The sequence below is a fragment of the Vipera ursinii genome (genome assembly GCF_947247035.1).
Source record: "Vipera ursinii genome assembly, chromosome: 15".
Classification (NCBI taxonomy): Eukaryota; Metazoa; Chordata; class Lepidosauria; order Squamata; family Viperidae; genus Vipera; species Vipera ursinii.
Window position 1 is genome coordinate 310,958 of NC_139528.1, and position 21,870 is coordinate 332,827.

The 21,870-nt window shown below is 62.3% G+C and overlaps 5 protein-coding genes across 7 annotated transcripts; 3 read left to right on the forward strand and 2 right to left on the reverse strand.

Moving 5' to 3' along the window:
* Positions 1-5,967: 5,967 nt before the first annotated feature.
* LOC310647372 (ETS translocation variant 3-like) lies at positions 5,968-11,909 on the reverse strand. Of its 2 annotated transcripts, none has more exons than XM_083374594.1 (5): positions 11,776-11,909; positions 10,891-10,949; positions 10,261-10,498; positions 9,280-9,395; positions 5,968-7,458 (listed from the first exon to the last, which is right to left on the reverse strand). In XM_083374594.1, the coding sequence occupies exons 2-5, from the start codon at positions 10,934-10,936 to the stop codon at positions 6,299-6,301; spliced, it is 1,560 nt and encodes a 519-aa protein (XP_083230720.1). In that variant the 5' UTR covers positions 10,937-10,949; positions 11,776-11,909; the 3' UTR covers positions 5,968-6,298. The 2 variants fall into 2 exon arrangements, with proteins under 2 accessions (XP_083230720.1, XP_083230721.1); XM_083374595.1 differs by having other exon boundaries at positions 10,891-10,946; positions 11,776-11,903.
* LOC310647511 (uncharacterized protein) lies at positions 10,935-14,229 on the forward strand (the record flags this gene model as incomplete). The annotated part of the gene is made up of 8 exons (XM_083374828.1): positions 10,935-10,962; positions 11,320-12,447; positions 12,559-12,886; positions 13,135-13,158; positions 13,361-13,425; positions 13,590-13,637; positions 13,714-13,893; positions 13,995-14,229. 8 exons carry the CDS (start codon positions 10,935-10,937, stop codon positions 14,222-14,224), a joined length of 2,031 nt encoding a protein of 676 aa, XP_083230954.1. The 3' UTR covers positions 14,225-14,229.
* A 503-nt stretch (positions 14,230-14,732) lies between these two features.
* MRPL24 (mitochondrial ribosomal protein L24) lies at positions 14,733-16,642 on the forward strand. 2 transcript variants are annotated; one of them, XM_083374597.1, is made up of 5 exons: positions 14,733-15,118; positions 15,203-15,298; positions 15,421-15,518; positions 16,057-16,187; positions 16,374-16,642. In XM_083374597.1, the coding sequence occupies exons 1-5, from the start codon at positions 14,963-14,965 to the stop codon at positions 16,508-16,510; spliced, it is 618 nt and encodes a 205-aa protein (XP_083230723.1). In that variant the 5' UTR covers positions 14,733-14,962; the 3' UTR covers positions 16,511-16,642. The 2 variants fall into 2 exon arrangements, with proteins under 2 accessions (XP_083230723.1, XP_083230722.1); XM_083374596.1 differs by having other exon boundaries at positions 14,733-15,298.
* METTL25B (methyltransferase like 25B) lies at positions 16,570-19,647 on the reverse strand (the record flags this gene model as incomplete). Its single annotated transcript, XM_083374829.1, has 6 exons — positions 16,570-16,967; positions 17,422-17,594; positions 17,737-18,407; positions 18,564-18,704; positions 18,796-18,858; positions 18,937-19,647. The coding sequence occupies 6 exons, from the start codon at positions 19,645-19,647 to the stop codon at positions 16,849-16,851; spliced, it is 1,878 nt and encodes a 625-aa protein (XP_083230955.1). The 3' UTR covers positions 16,570-16,848.
* Positions 19,640-21,490, forward strand: ISG20L2 (interferon stimulated exonuclease gene 20 like 2). Its single transcript, XM_083374598.1, has 4 exons — positions 19,640-19,684; positions 19,890-20,667; positions 20,858-21,058; positions 21,278-21,490. The coding sequence occupies exons 2-4, from the start codon at positions 19,954-19,956 to the stop codon at positions 21,407-21,409; spliced, it is 1,047 nt and encodes a 348-aa protein (XP_083230724.1). The 5' UTR covers positions 19,640-19,684; positions 19,890-19,953; the 3' UTR covers positions 21,410-21,490.
* Positions 21,491-21,870: the final 380 nt, after the last annotated feature.

Sequence of the window (21,870 nt, forward strand, 5' to 3'; positions counted from 1 at the left end):
ACGCAGTAGTTGGAGTATTCGTTTATAGGAGAACAAAAGCCCAGTTGGCAGCGGTTTTGGAGGACAAAGGCTGGAAAAACTTTTGCTTCAAATGTGTTTGCGGAAGCATCAGTCATACCCCAAAGGTGCCCAACCTTGTCTGTGTGAAACTCTCCCAGACAGCAGAGAAGAAGATAGACTTTAGGGGAAGCAGACAATGGCAGACCCTATCAAAAGAGGCAAGGCCATAGATAATGTTGGCTTCATGCAGCCACAGAGCAGGATTCCCGGGAAAGCAGTGAAGACACGGAGGGGGCTCTGAATCAACTCAGTGCCCTCAACTTTCCCTCTGCAAGGAGCAGGATGGGTGCCCAGGACTCCTGTCGGCAATGCAGGAGGGTTGCTGCAGGACACAAGACTTGGACACAGCCAGAGCTCCACAGAGAGGAGCCAATGGAAGGGACTGAATCTGAAATCTTCTTAGCCCACCATGACAGGGCGGCTGCCACACCCACCCACCCACCTTGCTTGTTTGCGACCTGGCCCGCTCCATCAAAGGAGGCCACACGCAGCAATCGGGTGTGTGCAGCCAGCATTGGTCCTCTCTTTGTGACGGAGTGGGTCACCGAAGGCACTTGTGGGCACTCCAAGCATTTGAGCAGACTGGGACGGGTGTCGTGCAATCTGACGGCAGCGTCAACAGTGGGCTTAGTAAACTCGGAAAGGGCTGCTGGCATGAAGGAATCAGATAAACTGGAAAATCCTTTCGGACGGATCCAGCTTCCTTCCTTCCTTGTTCACACTTTCCTCAGCCTCTGATTTGGGGCACTGGCAGGTTACAACAGGTGGTTTCCGCATACATAAGTACATGTTTGCTTTGCAAGCAGAATTCCAGTTGAGCCGGCCTGGCTGCCATGCAGGAAGAGCCTGGAATCAGCTTGTAGCCTTTATCTCTCTCTCTCTCTCCCCCTGCCAACCCCCCCCCCACCATCTGCTTGACTCCACTGAGCCGAGCAAGAAGGTGAGGGGCTGCTTGTCCAAAACCTCTTATGTTGGTTTCATCAAGTTGATTGCAGGCTACACAATGCTGGCTTTGCGGCCAAGGGGAGGGGGACTGAGGAGACTGGACAAAAGCTGGAAGGGCACCCTCCCACCCACCCAGTCTGTGTATCTTCTTAGCTTTCCAAGCTATCCTGAGCTGACCTGATTAAGAAGAACATACTAATTAATCAACAGCAAGGGCCAGCCAGGGGTTCAAGTCACTCTCTCCGCCAGAAATTCACTCGGGCTGAAGAGACCGGCCGGTGGAGGGAGCCAGAAGCAGAGGGATTCCAGATGGGCAGGTGCTTTGAGGAGGGGGCATCTCGCTAAGGTGCTCATCTGTTGGCAAAGCTCAAAGAGAGGCCAATCCTCTCAGGGGGCCTGGCCGTTTCCCAGATGCCGGAGTCAGGCCAGAAGAGGGCCATTGCCTCTGGTGGGAACGGAAGCCTCATGTGGGAAAATCTCCAGACGGAGGTGAGGTGGCTGGATCGCGGCCTTTCCAAGGATGACCTTCCAATGGCCAGAGACATTGTCAACCATCTGCCCGGTCCCCCTTCAGGCCCCGGTTCCATTCGGAAGCTGCATCCCAGGATCATCAACCAGGCGGGGGCAATTTGCTCAGAGAAGCTGGCTCCCGATTCAGGGAAGGGTGGAACGCCAGCACATGTCTCTATACACAGTCACTGCCCCAGACTGGCACGCCGAGGAAGTTTGGCTGATGTGGCAAGGAGTTTCCAGGAAGTGCCGCATCCTGCTTAGGAGAGAGGCAGCCCCAAAGTCTCAGGGTGGCAGCTGGTTTGGAGGAAAGGGGGAGCTGGCACAGCGAAGAAAGCCTTGCTGGGTTTTTTCCCTGGGTCGGACATTCCCACAGTGTGCTACTTGTCCACGTTTCAGCAGCAGCGGAAGTTGACAGCTGTCAGTCGCTACCCATTTTGACACAAGAGCCTCCAAGCAATCAACCCAGCCTGGCACCATGTTTTCTGGAGGCAGAAGTAACAGCCGTTGGGCCAGGATCTGCGGGCTGGTCCTCCAGGCCCAAGGGATGTTTTTGGCTGCTACTGTTAAGATATCTGGAGCCCGGGTTGCCAAGGTGAGGAGCAGGAGGCACTGGCTGTTTTGAAGCACCCGAGGAGGAGCTGAGCCGGAGGCGGTTTTCATTGCCTAAGGCAGGAATCCTATGAGAGGCTCCGAGTTGGTGTTCTTGGCCTACTTGGCCGCAGCCTGCAGGGGAAGAGGCCACGCTCCTGATGGGAGCTCCGTGGGAAGCATTTTGGGTGACCGGATCAATGGAGCCAGGATGAGCCTGTGGATTTGTTGATCTCAGGATCTTTACTTTTTGCAAGCGTACCAAGTTCGTTAGCCTGCGAGTGCGGCTGTGACGAGCAACATGCGGCTGTGTTTGATTGAAGCCTCCCACAGCACAGATGCAAAAGGTTGGGCATTGCCAAGGTGTGAACCAGGAGACAGTGAGAAAAGGACCCAGGGTGCTCAAAAGAGGTGGGGAACCCAGGAGAAGTCTGAGCACCCAGTTCTCCCTGCTGAAGTAAATGCGAGTTTCAAGCCGGTGGCGTTTCCCCAACTATCCTCTGTGCAGCCCTGAAGCTGCCCTCGGTTTGCACACTTCTTTGCCCGCCTTCAGGCCCAGCTGGCACAACCTGCCTGGGAGCCCCACGACTCCCTGGGCGACAGGCTCCCCGTGGGGAATGACGCTGCAGGTCGTGCTGAAAGAAAGCTGCTCCCTGCCCCTCCGTGAGAGGAAGCGCCAACAGGCGCTCCAGAAAGGGAGAGCCCGTGAATCACACTGGAGGCCCAGCCAGCCAGGGTGGGAAACCTGGGCAAACCCAGGCGCAGTTTTCCTCATCCAGAGGCCCACACTCATCACTTCGTGGGGCAAAGCGGTGGCTTCTGTGCCCAGCCTGCAACCGTCCACAGGGCCTACCCCATTGGCCCTGCCCCAGCTGGCCTTTGATGGGGACATGCAAAGCTCTGGACGGACCAAGGGCCAAAGCCGTGGCCAGGACGGAGTGAACAACACGGGAACGCCCAGGGAAGCTGGCCGAGGTGCCCGGTGCAGCTTCCTTCCTCCAGGGAAGAGGGAGGTGTGGAAGGGAAGGTTCTGCCCTTGAGCTGATGGGAGGGGATCCAAGATGATCAGCGTGGCAAGATTGAGTAATCTCCCAGGTCAAAGGTGTCTTCTCACTAGAGCTGGCCTCAACTTTCCCCTTGCAGCTCCTGGAACTGGGCGGAAACATCCCAAGGATCAGGCTGAGAAAAGATGGCTTGGCCCAGCCTGGCATCCCACTGGGCCTCTCCAGGACCTCCGTGGTTGCTGAGGGTGCGCCTTCACAGCAAAGCAGCTGGCCGTCTGCCTTGCAGGCCCCTGGGCCTCACTTGCAGGTGGACCGCTGAGGCCTCCACCTTGCGTGAAGAGGCTCACAGACCTGAGCAGGGGGACCCGTCTGTTCGCGCTTCCATCCACCTCGCAGCCTCCTTGCAACCCAGACGCCAATTCTGACATTCCCTGAGCCTCCCAGAAAGCAAGAGACGGAAGGAATCCAACAGACTTACTTAAAAGGTTTATTTAACTTTTTTTAAAATTTGAGGTAAAATATCTCATATCAACTTCCATAACAAAATACAGAGCTATCAGATACCCCTGGAAAAAATATGTATATTATACATATATTTCTATAACATTACATCATATATATAATATATATGCAAAGGTTTTTTTTTTGAAGACTTTATAGAAAGTGGAACGTCTAAAGGCACTGCACAAAAGCATGAGGACTACTTACATTTTTTTAGACACAATTTTAATCCTGCTTTACATGGGACAAAAACCTCAAGCTATGAGCTGCTGCCCCGCTGTGTTTAGTTCGTCAGTCAGGGCCATCGCATGAAAACTTGTTTTTTTTTAAAAGGAGTGATCAGTAAATACTTTGCCACTTTTAACACTCTAAAGTTGATTTTTTTTCCCTAAGAAAAGAACCTAATGGGATGCCCCTTGAACTCAAGACCGGATCTCCCTTTTTAAGCCCCCCGCATCCCTAAGGCGCAAAAGGAGACAAGAGCAAAGCAGGGGAGGAATAGAAGCCCCCCACCCCACCTCGAGGTAAATTCTTCCCACCCGAGGGGAACACAGCACACCGTCTCTCCCCCCTCCCCAATGGGGAGGCAAGGGGTCTGCTGCAGCAGCAGGCTTCTGGATCTGAAGCCCCCGGACCCCAACTCTGGCTTCCCTGCTGTTTGAGACCCCCCCCCCACTGAAAACACCATTGCTGAGGGACTTTGGTCAGCCTTTAACAGCCAGAAGCAGAAGCCGCCAATCCCCCCACCCCCCCGTTCACCGCAAAGCCCTCCCTGGCGAGGGAGGGGGAGCACGGCAAAAGCCCATCTAAGATTTCCTATGGCTACAACACATCAAAACAATTTCCAAAAGGTTTGCCCGCTTCTTTGATTAGCGGCAGACGGGATGCCCACCCTCCGCACCGGCTTCAGTTTTTGGCACAAAGAGCCGTTTGGGTTGGCAGGCCAGGGTGCCCCCCAACGCAGCTCACCAGGGGAAGGGGCTGGAGGCAGCCCCCGACCCACCCCAGACACCGGAAAGCTCCCCACGGCCCCCTCCTCCCCCAGCCCCCTGGAGCGCCCAAAGCCTTTTTCTCCCTGAACAGGCATCGCAGCTCTCCGTGCAGGGGAGCCCCCACCCCCAAAGCCCAGAGGAAGAGATTGCAACGGGCAGGTGGCGGCGATGGTGCTCACCCCCAGCCCTCCCTCTCCCCAAAGAACCCCGGCAGCTCCCACCCCGCGACCCCCACCCCTTCTGGCACTTGGGTTCAGTAGAAGGAAAGAGTGCACGTCCCAGGCAAAGAAGGCTCTTCGCGTTTCAGTTCCTGAGTTTTGGGCCCCACGGCCAGCCCCCTTCCTCTGGGGGAAGAGGACCCCCGAGGGCCCTCCCCTCCTCACCCCACAAAGCAGAAAGGGTCTAAGGCTTAGGCATGCGGGGGCGGCTGAAGCAAGGGGGGAAAGCTTTTGACCGGACACCAGACGCGCCGCCAGCCAGCAGGTAAGAGCAGAGACACCCGTCACTCACCCGACCCCCCACCAGGAGAAGCCTCCTTGAGCAGGTGACCGGAGGGCGGTCTTCACGTGCTAGAGACATAAATCCTGCAGAGGTCTCCAGCCACGCGAAAGGCCAGGCTCGCTCAGCCGTTCTCCCTCGTACCCAGAACGCTTGCTCCGAGCAATGAACAGGAAAGCGGGTGTCCAAAGAGGGGCAGCCCCCTTTAGAGCCTCCCCCATCTTCTGAAGCCACAGAATCCTTAAGCCCCACTGGCAGGGGAGGGACCCCAAGGACATCACCCCCGGGAAAGAGCCTGGCGCCACTGAGGGCACCTTCGCCCCCCTTTGTGCACTCTCCCTGCTTGGCAGCCCCCCAGGTAAGAGCTTCTGGCAGGAGGGCCAGGCAGTCCGAGCCCCCAGCCCGTGGAGAAGACCCCCCCAATGTCCTCAAGGGCCACTCTCGCAAAGGGGCCACCACGTTAAGGCAGTCACAAAAGGACAGAGCGCTGCCCAGGGCTGTCTCGCCCTCGGAGCCCACCAACCTTTCTGTCTAGGACCCCCCCCCAAAAAAAGACCCGAAGTGAGGAAAGAACGGAAGGGGCAAAAAAGGCATCCGAGTCTCCCTCTCACTTCCTGTCCGTCCCTGAAGTTTCAAGAGCAGTACTCGCCATGGCTTCTTCTACAGTCAGTTCCCCCCCAACAGTCAGTTGCTCTGCAGGCTGCCAAGCTGCCCCCCCCCAGCTCCGAGTCCTACTGCAGGCTGCAGGCTTTGTCTCGCCTCCCAAAATGTCCACTTCCAAAATGGAAAGACAGTGCAATGTTCCAGCCCCCTCCCATCCCTCTCCCAACACACTGTCCGCAGACATGACCCCCCCACTCCCGAAAGCGACAACAGATTCAGACAACCCCCACGGCTATCGCCCCCCCTCCTGAGAAACGAGGGCGGGTCCACCAGAGGCACTGCTGCTGCTATGTCCACCATGCAGAAATGGCCGACGGGGCAGGGGCGTTGCAAGCCAAGGAGCCCCCCCTCCCGCGGGACATGAAAAACTGTTTTACCTGCAATGCACACGCTTGCACACGCACTCACACACACACAAAGCAACCCCCCCACCCCGCAAGATTAGTGAAGCCATCCTTGCCTTCCTCCTGCCCCCCAGCCAGGAACACCTTGCTACATGACACCTCCGAGCCGCCCTGGGACGCCCCCTCCGTCCTAAGTATCCATCCCAGCCTTGGGGGCCAGCAGGATGTGGGGTGTGTCCAGGCTGCCGGCCCAGGAGGGCTTCCTGCTCGGGGCCTCCTCCGGGGCCTCTGCCATCCGGTCCCCGTTCCAGCGACGCTTCAGGCGCAGCTTGGGGGGCATGACGGCATCCTCCCTCTTCTCCACGGTCCCCGGCTCTGCCCCGGCCTCCTGCACGGGTGGCTTCTCGGCGGCCCCTTCCTCCTGCTTGAGCTTCTTGGCCAGGCCAGGCACCACGGAAGTGCCAGGCCAAGCCGGGGCGGCCGGGTGCAGGAAGAGCGTCTTCTCCTGTGGCAGCTCCGGGTGGAGGGAGGGAGGGGCCAAGCCCTCGCTCTCCGGGACCCTCTCTGGGGAGTCGGTGCCGCCAGGCTCCTGATCGAAAGCCCGCTCCAGCTTGATCCGGGGGGGTGACAGAGGTGGCCCGGTGCCCCCCTCGCTCTCGTGCCGCTCCCGGTGCTTGCGCCCGGCGGGCGGGGGCTGCAGCTTGATGGGGAAGGGGGTCTGCTCCTCGGGGGGCGGCTGGCAGGGCAGGGGCGGGACGATGAGGCTGGGGTAGCGGGGGAAGGTCCGGGGGCTGAGGTGATAGTTGAAGACGGAGCAGGCCTGGGAGTGCAGGTAGCGCTTCATCTCCTCGGGGCTGAAGGAGAAGCAGCTGCCGCCCCCGGGCGCGAAGGGGCTCATGGCCGAGGAGGGGCTGTAGGAGAAGAGGGTGGGCGTCAGCGACAGGGCGGGGGAGAGGGGCACGTTGAGCACCCCTCCGCGGGGAGGGAGGGGCGACCCGGCAAAAGGGCTGTGCGTGTCTGGGTAGAGGCCGGCCCGGCTGAAGAGGGGAAGCACCAGGTCCGACTTGCGCTTCGGGTGGCCGACGGTGCCCGGGGCGGCCACCGTGTTGCGGGAGGCCAGAAGGTCGACCCTGCGGTGCCAGTCGGGCGACCCCCCGTCCAGCTCCAGCGCCGGAGACGCCTTCTCATCCACGCTGCCATTGCTGAGCACCTCCTGGCCCGGCGGCCCCGGGGCCCTGCCGGAGAAGCAGCCCAGCTGGGAGTCCTCGCTGGGCGACTGGCCCTCCAGGGGGGAGAAGTGGAAGCGGGAGGCAGCCGTGGGCACCGGAGGGGCGCTCTGGGGCACGGCGCCTGGGAGGGGAGAGAAGAGGAGGAGTCAGAGGGGGGTCCCCAGAAGTGGGACTGGGCTCTCTTAGCAGCTTCCGGAGGTTGGGGAGCTCAGGCCGTGGCCCTTAAATGATTCAGACCCAGGCCTGACGCAGCCCCCTCCCACGAACGCTCCCCAGAAGCCCAGCAGAAGATCTGCCCAGCCCCTCCCTTGAGTGCCATCTGGGGAGGGGTCCTTGTCAAAGGCCCTCTTCCCACCTCCGCCACAGCCCAGGCCTGTCTCTAGCAAGGATGCAATGCTACATTCCAGGATGGCAGAGGATGCCACGTGCCCAGTCAGGGCCAGAGATTCCTGGGCCCGGCGTTTGCGTGGCCAGAGTGCTCTCCCCTGGCAGAAGTGGGCAGAAGGGGTCTTTCTCCCTTCCTGGAGGGGAGAGACAAAGAGCCTCGCAACTCCCCCCCCCAGAAAGAGGAGACTCGGCCCCCTCCTGAGCTGGGTGGGGCGTTAACCTCCCCGGGCAAGAGGAAAGAAAACAGTCTGTAATCACAGGGCAGCTTCCAGCCTCTCCGCTCGCTGCCAGCCTCAGGGCACGCAGGGCGTGGCCGAGAGGAATCAGGGTGAGCAACTGCCCGGACTTGTTCCTGCACTTGTCCAGGCCACGGGGGTGCAGCCCTGCTCTGCTCTTGGGGCTCGGCTTTCGGCTGAGGGCTGCCAGATCACGTGGCCGGACCCTCCTGGCAAGGAGCCTTCACGCCGTGGGACAACCCTCCTACCCCCACCGTGAAACCAAAAGCTACCGATCCAAAGACAAGCGGGCAATCAGGCCGTTAGGCAGAAAGAAACAAAGATGGAGGGGGGGGAAGCCAGACATGGGAAGAGCGGGGCCTCCCCCCACAGCCAAGCCCCACGGAGGGAGGCCTTGGCCCAGGGCGCCTGTCCCCCGCGCAGAGCCCTCCACGGGCAGGCTGAGGGACGGCTTCTGACCAGCGCCAATCCTCGCCTCCCCGGCCTCGCCACAAAACACGGGTGCAAGGACCCCTCCGTGAAAGCCCCAGATCTGGAGGTCGACTTGGGGCAGAACCCTGGAACGCCGCCGGGCTCTCCCTCTTCCCAGCCACACCCTGCACAGCCGGTCCCGAAATGTCAGTCAAGGAGGCCAGGGCTCCTCTGCCAGGCCCGGGGCGGCTACCGGTTCCCACATTGGGGAGGGCGTCTCTCCTGGCTGCTTTTTTTCCCAAGCCCAGGAAAAGCAGGCCGTCCAGGGCTGGCAGCTGCTCGGCTCAACCCTCGCTCAGCCAGGGGCTGAGCGCCAAGCGTGTCATTACAGCCGGGAAGAAGAGAGGGCCTGCACCGGAATTCGCTTCTGGAGAAGGGCTTCAGAAGCAGCAGCAGGCAGGTCTGGCCAGCCCCAGGAAACCAACCCTTGCCAGTCGGAGGACGGGGCCGGCCCCTTTCGAAGACCCAGCGGAAGGGGGAAAGCAGAGGCACAAAAGAGCCGCTCTTCGGCTGGGGGAAAAGCCACGTTGCCGGCTGCCTGGCCAGAAAGTTTAGGGGTTGTGGAGAACTGAGAGCAGCTGCCTTCCGCCTGATTCCCAGAGGCTAAAGGGGATGAAATCTGGCAACTGCCAAGGACTGTCCGGGTCTTCCGACTCGGTGGCCAGGCTGGTCAACTGGAAAGGCCTGGTTTCCAAAGCTCCCTTGGGCCAGGCACTCGCCCTCAGCCCAGCCTACTTTGCAGGGAGTGTGGGACACGCAAACGGAACAAATACAAGCATTCCTCTCGCCAACCTGCCAGGCCTCCTCCCCCCACCCCCACAGAGCCGGGACCCACTGACCCATCTCACCGGTGGGGCGGAGGTTAAGGAAGGGGTAACTGGGCATCACGAGTTTGTTGAAGTTGAACTTGTAGGTGAACCTCTTGCCCTTCGTCTTGTGCAGGATCCGTTTGTTGTAGTAGTACCTGCCAAGCAAGGAAAGCTGGCCGTCACTCCCCTCAGAGGCGCCTGAGTGGCAGGAGGAAAGGCCCAGGCCGGTAGCCCTTCTCTCTGGCCAATGGGGCCTTTACATCCCGGGAAGCCTTTACACCCCCCCAACACACACACACACACACACACACACACACACACAGAGAGAGAGAGAGAGAGAGAGAGAGAGAAAGAGAGAAGGGGGGAAGTGCTCTGAAAATTAGAAATTTCCTCTCTAGTATCCAAATGCAGGTAATGCCTCCTTGCCTCCTCTCCCCAACAAGGGACCAGAGGGCAGACGGCTGTCCAGGGTGCTCAGCCAAGCCTCAGCTTCCTGGAAAGAAAAGCCGTGCCAACCGGGCCACCAGCGTTGACAGCTTGGCACCAGCTAAACTGCTCTGCCAACAGAGGGTGGGCACAGGGAAGATCCCAAGAAGGCAGACGGGGGAACGCTGGCAACCAGAACTCAGGCCCCAGGAGTTTTTTCACCTAGGTGGTTCCCCGGGAACAGAGACCCACACGCTCAGGAAATCTTTGGGGCATCATCAGGACCTTTGGGGCAGGCAGGCCTTCCAAAACTATGGGGAGCCTGCAGGGGTGTGGGCTCCGGACTCCGGGCAGGGTAAATAAACGAGCTTCGCTTCTGATGAGTGCAGGTGGACTTTTCCAGCGAGTCTCAGCAACTCGCCTGAGAAAGGAACCCCGGGCTCAAAGACCCCGGATGGCAGGGCTGTTCCAGAACTGTCTCTCCTGGGTGCTTCCCGTTAAGCCTGCTGGCATTCCCCAGGCCATGGGGGAGGAAGGGAGGGGGCAGGGGTCACCGGAAAAACCTCCAGACCCCTCCACCAGCATCACACTCACCTGAGAGCCCGGCTCAGCTTGTCGTAGTTCATCTGGGGCTTGCATTTCCTCCGGCCCCACAGCCGGGCCACCTCGTCCGGGTCCTTGATGACAAACTCCCCGTATTCGCCCTGCTGCCAGGCGATCACATGCCGGAACTCCTCCTTCTGCAGCAACTCCAGGATGAAGTGCCAGAGCTGGATCTGGCGGGAGCCTGGGCTGGATTCGGTCTTGTACGCCCAGTCAGGGAAATGATAGCCTGGCAGGCCAGAAAAGCAGAGCCCGGGATCAGAAAGAAACTGCTACCTGTCCAGCCAACAACCCTTTGAAGAGAACTGATTTCACGCCGAGTGGTGCAGATGCGTCCGTTTTCGCTGAAAAGCCATGGAACCAGAAGACACGCATCACCCCAAAGAGGGTGGGCACAGCCACTGCCACTCTCTCTGGGCGCACCCCTCGACAGCCCCCTCCGGGAAGGGGACTTGCAGCCCAGGCCAAGGCTGGAAGGAAACGGTCTGCCGAGGGAAACACCCCCCCCCCCAGGAAAGAAGGGGACAAACAAGCTCCCGTCTCCAACAAAGGCCTTGCCATCTTTGCCAAAGGCCAGGGAAGTCAGGGCCCCAAAACCAGCCTGCCCAGAAGCTGCCTCACCTCCTCCTCCTTCTGGCTTCTCCACAACGGGACAGCCTGCCTTCATGTCTCTGCTCCTGCTGCGTGTTCAAGGTGGCCGGAGGCAGGGGAAAAGGAGGAAAACCACGGTTACACGGTGCATTATTACCACGCACGCAACACTTCCTCGCCCAAGGAAACGGCCAGCCCAGCCGGCAGCTCCCACAAAGTGCCATCCAGGGTTTCGCTGCTTTATTGAGACTGCAATCGCACCCCGCCCAATCTGGCTACCAGTCGTAAACACGGCACTCAACGCCAGAACGGCTCCCGGGGCTGACACACCCGCCAGAGAAAGGGATTTCCTCGCCGGCTGCTCCGAGCCGCAAGGGAGACCGACCTGCTCTCCGGCCACAGGACACCTCCCTCCCCCGCCCCCCCGCCCCCGATCCTCAGTCCTTTCCTGAAATAAAGTCCGGGGCTTCCCTTCTGCGGAGAGGGCAGCCCGGAGGAGGGGTTCCCCCCCGGCCCCAAAGGCTCAGACGGCGAGCAGGGAGAGCCCAGGCTGGGCACCCGACGCCCCCTCCCTCCGCTTCTGCTTCCTCCCGCCCGGCTTCCTTCGCTCCGCCACGCCCGCCTTTGAAGAGCGGGGTCGGCGGAGCCTCCCTGCTCTCCGGCCGGCCAGGGGCCCAGGAGCGGGCGCGGCTGCTGCGGCCCCGAGCGGGCCCTGCCGCCCTCGGCCAAGCGGGGCGCCCCCCGGTCGCTGCCCCGATCGCGCGAGCCGGGAGCCTTCGGGAGCCGGCCCCGCCCGGGCTCGCTCCCTCCGGCCCCGCCCGCGGAGTCCCCCGCCGCCCTGCCCTGCCCGGACGGGAGCCGCCGCGAAGCCCCAGGGGAAGGCCCGAGCCTCCGACGCGCCCGGCCCGCGCTCACCTGACCGCCGGCCGGCCGGCTGGGGCTCCGTCGGCGGGTCGGTGCGGCCTGCCGGGCTGCGCGGCCGGTTCTGCTGCTGCTCCTGCCGCCGCCGCCGCCTCCCGTCGCTCCGCCGCCGATCCTCGCCCACCTCCAGCGCAGCCACCGGAAACGGAAACGCCTCGTCGACGGGCCGCCCGCCCACACGCCCTGACTCACCGCGCGCCACTTCCGGGGGAGCCGACGGACGGGGAGCGCTTCCTGGCTGGGCGGCCGCACCCGTGCGTCACTTCCGAGCCGTCGCTTCGAAAGGGGACGCTCTGTCCTCTCCTCTCTATCCCCCCCAGTCCATTCCGCCTGTCAATTCTCCCGCTCGCGCCCCCCCCCCGCCCGGCGCTGCTCCCGCTCCGGCTGCGGAAAGGAGAGCGGGAGCCCCGCGCGAAGCAGGCGGCCCGAGGCCCAGCAGCGCCCTGCAGGCGGGCGGGGTTGCCCGGGCGGGGCTCCCCCCCGGCTCTTCCGAGGCAGCCTGGCCGAGCCCGGGATCGCTGCCTTGCTTGCGAAGGAGGAGCCGCGGCGGGGAAGGGTGCGAGGCTGCGCTCGGGACCCTTCGCCTGCCGCCGTTGGGCATGGAGTCCCCGCGGCGCCTCTTCCCTGCCGGGCTCCCTCCCCGGCCCTCCCCGGCACACCTTCCCCGTGAGCTTTCGTCCCTGCTCGGTTTCCGGAGGGATCTCGAGGGGCCCGCGGGGAGTCAGGTCCGTTTGGGAAGGCTGATAGAAATCCGCCCCCCCGCTCTCCTTATCTGAGTGCTTGCAGCTTCCCGCCTGGTTTGTATAACGGATCACCAGGTTATACTGACATCTCCGCTGCTGGAGGGGCCCAGGGATTTCCCAGAATGGCTCAGACTTACCATTTCCCCTGGAAGCAGGCAGGCGGGCAAGGGGTTGTACGTGCCCAGTTGCTGCTTCTGTTACACCCACGCGTTTCAAGAGGGACGGAAAGCAGGGCACGACCTCACAACCGCGACGGAACCCAGCAGTGCCGGTTGCCTCGAGACCGGTGAGGGTTCCAAGGGCGACAGTTCAGCTGGCATCAGGATGCAGAACTGGTTCTCTCTTAATCGGCATCTCCGCAGGTGAGGCCAAATTGGGCAGGTACGGCCCACAGATCGCCAGGGCGAATCTTTCACAGCCACGTCCCTCTGGCCTTGGGAACAAGGTAGCCCCAGAGAACACCTCCAGCTGTCCGGGGCCTCTTCTGACCATCTCCTGAGGGCACCCATAACTGGAGGGAGAGCTGGCCCACATTGGTGATGTTTGTGGTCTTTGCACCGGTGGGCTCAATTTCCTGGCAGCCGATTTTTGTTTTGTTTGTTTTTTCTAGATCCACCTATGAGAAGAACAGGCCGTAAGTATCTGCCTCTCTGGAATCCAAAGAAAACCTCGTTAAGTAAGGCAGGGCGAATGAGGGAGGTCGGTCTTGGTGCTGGAAAAATAAAATGGGTTTTAGATATCCATTTTCCCTGGAAATTCTTGAGTCATTGGCTGCCATGGATCCGTGGGTGTCTTTTTGTGTAGCATCACAAACACTCTTTGCTCGGTGTTTGCAGGCTTTCCGAGGATGATAAAGGAGAAACCCAGAACGAAGCTGAAAGAGACCCCATTGTAGGGGAAGGTGAATGAAGATTCAGAGGTTTACTTCTTTGAAGCTCCAGGAGGTCTTGGGGGCTCTGGAGAGACAGACACGTTTTGAGTCAGGGCAGAAGCTGGGGTGGGAGGGGGCTGAGGGGAGAGAGCCCCCACTGACATGTTTTGTGCCCTTCCTTTCCATCTTTCCAGGTTGTCTTCTTCAGCTGCAGCCCCAACCAGGTCCAGCTGCTGCAAGCGGTAAGCCTCACAGAGGTGACCTCCAGCCAGGTGCCCAAGCAGCTGCCATTGCTAACTCTACCGCCCCTCCCCTCAGCAGGTGATCCAGAAGGCCCCAGCAAGGCTCAGGCTGAGCCCTTGGTTCCTGACTCCTCGGCCTCCAAGGACATTTCCCCAGAGGCTGGCCTTCCGGCTCCTGTGCCTCCAGAGGAGATCATGGCTCTGATTCAGGAGCTGCAGGCTGCGCATGAGTTCCAGTCTTCCCACTTCCAAGAGCGTACGTTGGGAGGGCGCCTTCCCCTGTTCCTCCCTTGGTGGAGAGGGCGTCCGAGTGAAAAGGCCCAAAGGTTTTGTTCTCATAGGACACTCTCCTTCCAGGCAGGCAGGATCTTCGCAGCTGCCATGATTGCCTGAAGTCCATGAAGACTCTCAAGGAGCACCTCCAGGCTGTGAAGGCCAGACTGTGGCACGTGGAGACCATGCTAGGCGTTCAGGTCCCACCTCACGAACTGGACCCGGAAGAGGAACAGGAAGAGCCAAGCGCCCAGGACAGCCCTCGCAACCCAGATCTCGTTCCTGCCCCCCCTTTGTCTAACGGGGGTGCCTGAGATGCCAGTAAAGCCGGCAGAGCAGCATAAATAGAGATCTGCAGTCTCTAACCACGCAAATCCAGAGTGTTTTCTTTTCTTGAGTGCTGCTGTCCAAAATTTCTGCTCTGCGACTTCCCCTATGGTGGGGGGCTTGGGTTGCATTCCTTTATTAAGGGACAGGCGAATAACATTGCAGAAACAGGCCCAAGTGTGTGTGTGGGGGGGAGACAATCGGTCAGGCAGCCTGTAGCTAAAGAGGACTGTTCTGTCATCCGGTGAAATGAATTTTCTCCGGCGTTCTGCAATAAAGCAGAATTGGCAGAGAAATTGAAACATCTCAGAATAAAACGGGAGAATTCTGACATCGAGAGAGCTCCATTTTAAGCCAGCAGTAAGAAAAGCAGGGTTGAGCCAGCTGGGGAATTCTGGGATTTGAAGTCAGATGCCGCCTGCCCACCGTCGTCCTGAGCAGCCTTGTTCTCTGCCTGCCCGGCAGGGGCAGACCCACAAGGTACCGCTGCAAGAGGGGAAAACCTCCGCGAACCGGGCGGTGGAAGGAGGGCGAGGCGCCTTGCTCGGCCGCCCAGCTCTGCGCTTTCCTACTTCCGCAGCGCGGCCGACTGCAAATCCCAGAGTGCATTGCGGCGGTCCGGCCCTCCCGCCCCGCCGGGAAGGAGCTGGGCTGGGCGCCGGGCGGGCTCCTCGTGCGCAGGCGGGAGCTGCTGCCTCGGCCCACCCGCGCCCCTCGCAGGCACCATGAGGCTGACGCGGCTGCTGGCCACGGCGGAGAAGCTGACGCCGCCCTGGGCCGCCGAGCTGGGCCGGGCGGGCCGAGCGCCCCGGAGAAAGCAGCCCGCGGCGGCGGCGGCGCCCATCCCGGAGGAGGACTGGCAGATCTTCCGCGGAGACACGGTGAGTTGCGGCCGGGCGTCGGAAGGCAGGCGCCGCCGACCCCCCCCGCCCCGACCGACCTGCCGCCTCCTTCTCCCCCCGCAGGTGCAGATCCTGAGCGGGCGCGAGGCCGGCAAGCAAGGGCAGGTCATCCAGGTGGACAAGGAGCGGCAGTCGGTGCTGCTGGACCGCCTCAACATGGTAGGGGGCGCCGCGGGGAGGGGGGCGCCGCCTCTGCGGGAGCCCCGGCGGTGCACAAGAGGGGGCCCCGGTGGGCTTCCCTGGCGCGGGGGCCGCAGGCTCCGCTCTGCCTCTCTCCGCAGGGCTACTACTACGCCGACACCAAGGAAGGCAGGGCCATGTTTGCCCGAGAGAAGCCGCTGGCCTTGAAGGTGCTGGGCCTGGTGGACCCCACGGACAGGTAGGGCTGAAGCAACTCCTCCCGCTCCACACCTGGGGGGGGTCATAAATCATCCGAGCTGCCCCTAAACATCCAGGGGGTCCAATTGTGGGGTGACTTTTGTTCTCTCCCTCCCTGCTCTGTCACTCTGGGTGGAAATGCTGCCCCCCCCCCAACAAAATCAAACATTCCTGCTGAAAAATGGGTTGCTGTTTAAGAACAGGCGGCCAGGAGGGGGCGTTTGCCAAGCTCACCCATCTGGCTGCTTCCAAGCATCCTTTAAGAAAAACCCAAGCACTCTTTTTTTTTTCTTTCCTCCAAACTCTTAGTTCTAAATATTGGCCTTCTGCATTTTTTTGCATTTTGAATGCAGCATTTGTAAAATAGTTGGGATTTTGTCCCTTGTAAGAAATCTTGGCTGTAGTTCCGAAGAACTACAATGACTTTCGCTTTCTGCCTTCTTTACAACCGGGGACCTCTCGCTAACACAACCGCTCCGTGCGGTTGTCTTGGGCCTCTCCTGGATGCTCCCCGCTGTGTCCACTTTGTGTGACCTCAGGCTGCCCACCGAAGTGGTTTGGCGCTACACGGAGCAGGGCGAGCGCGTGCGGGTCTCCCTCCGGACAGGCCGGATCATCCCCAAACCCGTCGAGCAGAGGGAGGACGGCATCATCCCGGAGCTGTGGGTCGGTAAGAAGCTTTTCTGCTGAGCAAGGGAGGGAGGAGGAAGAGCAAGCGGTCATCTTGGATAACCTCTGCTGGACCCTGCCCTAGGACTCAGTAGTTCTCCAACAGTATGAGGACTAGAGCCTTGAAACTGGCTTAACAGACTTTTCTCTCCCACCCATATCTGGCCCCTGTTCCTTGCCAATTCAGATGGCCCAAAGGACACCTCCACCAAGGACGCCCTGGAGAAGACGTACACCCCCTCCTTGAAGACCTTTCAAGAGGAAATTATGGAGCGGATGGGAATCGTAGAGACACGGCGGCACAGGAAGTCTTATTGGTACTGAGGCTTTTGCTCCGGGGAGAGAGAGACGCAGCAGGAATCAGAGAAGTTCTGCATTCACACGAGCGTTAACGGGCTGTTGTTTATCAAAGGCTAAGAGGCAACCAAGAATAAACATCCCTTAATAGAAAAATAAGCGTACGGTCATTACAAATGCACAACAGATAAGAATGACATATTTCGGCCCCCTCCTCTGCAAAGGGGTTCATCTATGGCCTGCTCCTTTGTCCTCCTCCAAAGGGTTAATCCATGGGCTTGCTTGGCTGCAGTGCAGCGGGACACTCCAGGGGATAAGGCCAAGTCCACTCCTTCCGCTTCTTCTGTGGAAGGGCAGAAACCTCCTCAGTCTCCTACGGCCAGACCCCACAGGTCGGAGGGCGGCACCTTCTTGGCAGCCACCAGCACGAGGTTCCTGGCAGAGAGCGCTGGGTTAAAGAGAGGGACAAGTTCGCACGGGAAACCTGTGGGGAGGCAAGAGAAAGGGAGTGGGCTTGGGGTGGCCCTGTCAAAGTAGGTCAGGAGCAGGGAGCCTCCACGTAGGCTCCCCCAAGCCCTCAAAAGCAGGAGATGGAACCACCGCCAGCCCTAGCCTGGGGTCTGCACCATGCTGTCTGCGTTCCAAAGTGCTGCCTGCATTGAGGCGGTGAGACGTAGGAAAGGGAGATTCCCCAAAGGCTGAACCCCTGAAGCAATCTCAGTTTCTCCCCAAGCCGTAGCCTGAGCACGCAAAGTAATTCTGTCTGTCCTACTGAGTGCCTCCCTGTGGGTGGGGTGGGGCCCCCCTTGGAAAGAATAGCCTCAAAGGAATCCAGGTCCACTCCTGTCATCTCGAAGCCGCAGTGCTATTTTGATTCTTCTTGAGCTGCTGGGTTGGATGCTCACTCCCCTCTGGCCAAGACCCCAGGTGCAGCTTACCTTGCTCCTGCAGGTAAATCATCCGATCAAGGAGAATGAGGGTCTCCACCAAGGGGGCCAGCAGGAGAGCAAGGCTGAAGAAGACCACCACCTGCTGCTGCTCAGCCAGAGAGGCTGGCTCCAGGGGTCCACTGGGACTCATCCCAACACGTTCCAGTCCCCGACGCGCATACCTGCCCAGGACGGAAAGGCTGAACTTGCTGTTCCAAACAGGGGACTTGGGGGCAGGTTGATATCGGTGGGAGGGGCAGCACCAATCCCACCAGCTGGGGAAGGTGCCCCTGCAGCTCCCAGAAGGCGGACAGGCTCACTCACTGCTCAAAAGTCATCTCATCAGTCTTGGGAATAGCCTGCACCCCAAGGCGTTTTTTGGTGGGGTCGATGGCCCGGATCACGGTCTCCAGCCTGGCCCGGAAGCAGTGCGTCTTCAGCGAAGGACTGTCCTGTTCCAGCCGCAGGATGTAGTCCTCCATGGCGTGGCAGGCACCTTCCCGGGCCTTGTAGGAGAGCTGGTGGCCGGGCAGACCAGCCACCCAGTCGCTCAGGGGGTAGCCAGGCCGGGCGCCCTCCCCAGTGCTCAGTTTCATGTAGCAGCAGGCCACTGAAGTGATGCCGACAATGTGGGGACAAGCCACAAAGAGCCGGAGGAGGGTCGCGCTGAGGTCCCCGCAGGCATGAAGGCCAGTGAGCAAAAGCGCCCCCGGGGGGTGCTGTGCTTGCAGGCGGGCTGGCAAGTTCTGCTCCCAGGAATCTGGGCCATCCTTCCCACGGTCTGCACCTCCCTTTCGAGCCTCAGTTTCCCTCAGCTCACAAGGCACGGTAGGTTGGTGGCCCAAGGCTGCTCCGCATGGACTCTCATTTCCTGCAGCGGCCTTCCCTTCAGCCTCGTCCGAGCGCAGCAGTTCCACAAACTCGGGCCACGAAGAGTCGGGACTGACCCAGCCCACCACGTGCCTCGGCCCCTGGACAGAGGGGCCGTCTGGAGCCTGGAAGACCAAGCCAGGGTCCGCCGTCAGGAAAGACACGGCCGGAGCCAGCCCAGAGGTCGCCCTGGGGGAATCTCCGGTCCGTACGGGAGAAGCTTAACCGACCAGCTCTTCTTAACGGATAAGGGTCTCCCCTTCCCCCAATCCCACCCTCACCTGCCGCCTGGCCTGCTCCTTGCTCAGCTCCAGCGCAAGCGCCCGGTCAAACTTGGCGGCCTGAGCAACCAGCCGGGGGTCTCCCTCCACGGCCGTCACCGACAGCTGCAGCCCGAAGGCCAGGAAGCGGGAGAGGTGGCCCTGCGGAGGAGAGGAGAGCCGACGGCAAGGAGCTGCCGAGCGGGCCAGGCCGAGGAAGGGCGGGGAGACCCAAAGCGGCCCCGGGGCTCACCTGCCCGGCGCCCACGTCCACCACCCGGCGGCACCCGGTGCGCTCGCTCAGCCACTGCACCACCTGCCGGAGGAGGGGAGGGCGGTCAGGGCCGGGGCTCCTTCGCTCCGGCCCCCCAGGCCCGCCTCCCAGGCCCCGCACCTGCGCCAGCCGCCGGACCTCGTGCTGCTTCTTGGGCCGCAGGTGCCTGCGGAAGCGGGGCGGCAGCGGGGGCTCGCGGGCGGCGGCGGCGGGGCGGCGGGGGAAGGCCAGGGCGTGCGCGGTGGCGCGGAAGGCCAGCAGCGAGAGCGGCCACAGCGGGCGGCGGGCGGGCTCGGCGGGGCGGCCCCTCCGCAGCAGCAGCGCCGCCACCTCCGGCGGGGAGAGCCGGCCCAGCGCCGCCTGCCAGCCGCGGGGGAGGCGGCGCCAGAGGTCCTCGGCGAAGAACTCCTGCGGGAGGGAGGGAGGGAGGGAGGGAGGAGGGGGAGGGGCGCTCAGCGGAGCCCACCGGCCCGGGGGGAGGGGGCGGCGGGGGCGGAGCTTACGATGACGAAGGCGTCCGTCAGCGGCCGGTAAAGGTCGAGGACGCGGACCAGGCTGGCGGCCAGGCGCTTCTGCTGCTCCAGGGCGAAGCCGCGCATGACGCACAAGTTTGGCCCCCACCGGCCCCCGTCGCCCGCCTCGCGCTTCCGGGTTCGGACGGAGGGGGCCCCTGCCACCCCCCCCGGGCTGCTCCTCCCCCCCCCCGGGGCTGCTCCTCAGGGCCGGGCGAGGCGGCGGCGGCGGCGGCGGCGGCTTTCCGGCTGCAGGGGAGGCTGACGGAAGGAGGTTCGGTGTGGCCGGAACTTCCGCTGCCGGGCGCGGCTTCCGCATCCGGGTCGGCGGCGCGGTGCCGGCGCGGCAGAGCGAGGTGGGCGTGGCGCCGGGGATCCCCTCGGCGGGGGGGGCGGGTGACGCGGGGGCGGGGCGGCTGTGATGCCGGCGGGGCCCCTCCGAGGTCACAAAGCCGGGCCTGCCGGGGACGCCGGGCGGAGCCGCGCAGGTGCCGGAGGGGGGGGCAGCGCCGGGGGGGGCCAAGCGGGGCCTTCACCGCCGCTCTCCTCCGTCCCTTCCAGGGAGAGATGGCGACGCGCCTGCCGCCTCCTGCCAACGCCGGAGCCCGCTAGGTCGCCGGGCGCCATGTCGGACCTGCTGCTCAACCTGGACACGGCCCTGCCGCCGCCGGCCCCCAGGAGCTCCGCGGGCGGCCAGCGGCACCAGCGCTTCGTCAAGCGCCGCCGGTTCCTGGAGCGGCGGGGCTTCCTGAGGCAGAAGCAGCTGCCCGCCCAGCCCGCCGCGCTGCCCAGACGGGGCGCCTCGGGGGGCGGCTGCGCGGGCCCCGAGCGGGCCGAGGGGAAGCCGAGGGCGGCGGCGCAGGAGGGCAGCCGAGCCCCGCGGAAGGACGGCCCCCCCGGCCGGCCGAAGACGCTGCCCGAGGAGAGCGCCGCTGCGGGCACCCCGCGCCCCGGATCCCGGACGGCCGGCCCCTCCGCGGCCCCCTCCGCCTCGAGGAGGACGGGGGACGCCGCCGGGAAGCCCAACGGGACCCTCTGCAGCCGGGGGGACGTCCCCCGAGCTGGCCCGCCGGACGAATGCAAGGCTGGCCTCCCCGAAGCGCCGGCGGTAGCCAAGCCCAGCAAAATGGTGGCCATTGACTGCGAGATGGTGGGCACGGGGCCTGGCGGGCGCAACAGTGACCTGGCGCGATGCAGCGTGGTTGGCTACTATGGCGACGTGATGTACGACAAGTACATCCGTCCCCTGAGCCCCATCACCAACTACCGGACTCGGTGGAGTGGCATCAGGCAGCATCACATGAGAGATGCCCTCCCCTTCAAGCTGGCCCAGAGAGAGGTGGGGGCAGTGTGCAGCCGCCTCGCCCTCCTTTCCTTCTCCCCCCCCCTCCAATCACGATGCCCATGTAGGGAGGGGAGTCTTCCGGGTAGAGCGTCCTGGGCACTGGCGTCATCTCCTCCCGTCTTGCCTGGGAGGCCACAAGGGCCCTGGGCAGCCGAACACGCTTCCTACTCTGCTTTCTTTCCAGATCCTGAAGCTTCTCTCGGGGAAGATTGTCATTGGCCACGCAATCCACAACGACTTCAAAGCCCTCAAATATTTCCACCCCAAATCCTTGACCAGGGACACCTCGAAAATCCCCCTGCTCAATCGGAAGGCTGGCTTCCCCGAGAACGAGTCGGCGTCCTTGAAGCGACTCACCAAGCAGCTCCTGCACCGAGACATTCAGGTAACAGGTGCCGGGCACACCCGCCCAGGTGCTGAGCCTGGCTGCCCTTTTGGGATGGTGGGTCTCCTAAGCCCGGGGGAGGCGTTAGGGTTTCGTGCCGGAGGGAGGGAGGGAGGGAGGGAGGGAAAGTGGGCACCCCTGTGGCCAGGGAAGAAGTCCAGGGCAGGACTTTGAGTGACACTCTGAGCTCTGAGCCTTTCCTTCCTTCCCTCCGTGCAGGTTGGTCACAATGGACATTCCTCAGTGGAAGATGCCCGGGCCACCATGGAGCTGTACAAGGTGATCGAGGTGGAGTGGGAGAGGCATTTGGCCACCTCCCTCCCCCAGGACGGACCACCGGGCACCACGTGACGGCCCTTGGCCAAGAACCAGCTGGCCTGGACTTGATGGAGCGAGAGCTGCAGATGCTGCTGAAGCTTTTGGAAGGGGGGGCAGTGGAGGGGAAGAAGGCGTGGCTGATCTGGGGGGGTGGGGTGGGGGGTGAGAAGGACGAGTCCATTACATTGTTTCCAGCTGAGGACCATGTTGGTGTGTGCTGTTGCCCTCAAAACAGGTGGGGAAGAAGGCCTGCCTCCCAGTGCTCTAGGGGTGCTGGTGCTCCCCCCAGAGATGGGGGAGGGAGCAGGGATGGGGCCAGAACCGCAGAAGGTTTCCTCAGCCAGTGGGTCGTTGGGCGCAACCCTCCCAAGGCCCTCCTCCTTGGTGTTGAGGCCTCCGTCGGGCTGAGCCGGCCTCTGGAAAGTAAGGCCAGGAGTGGCTCCCCCGTTTTCAAGGTTGGGGGCAGCCCGGCTGCAAGGACCCCTTGGGGCCAC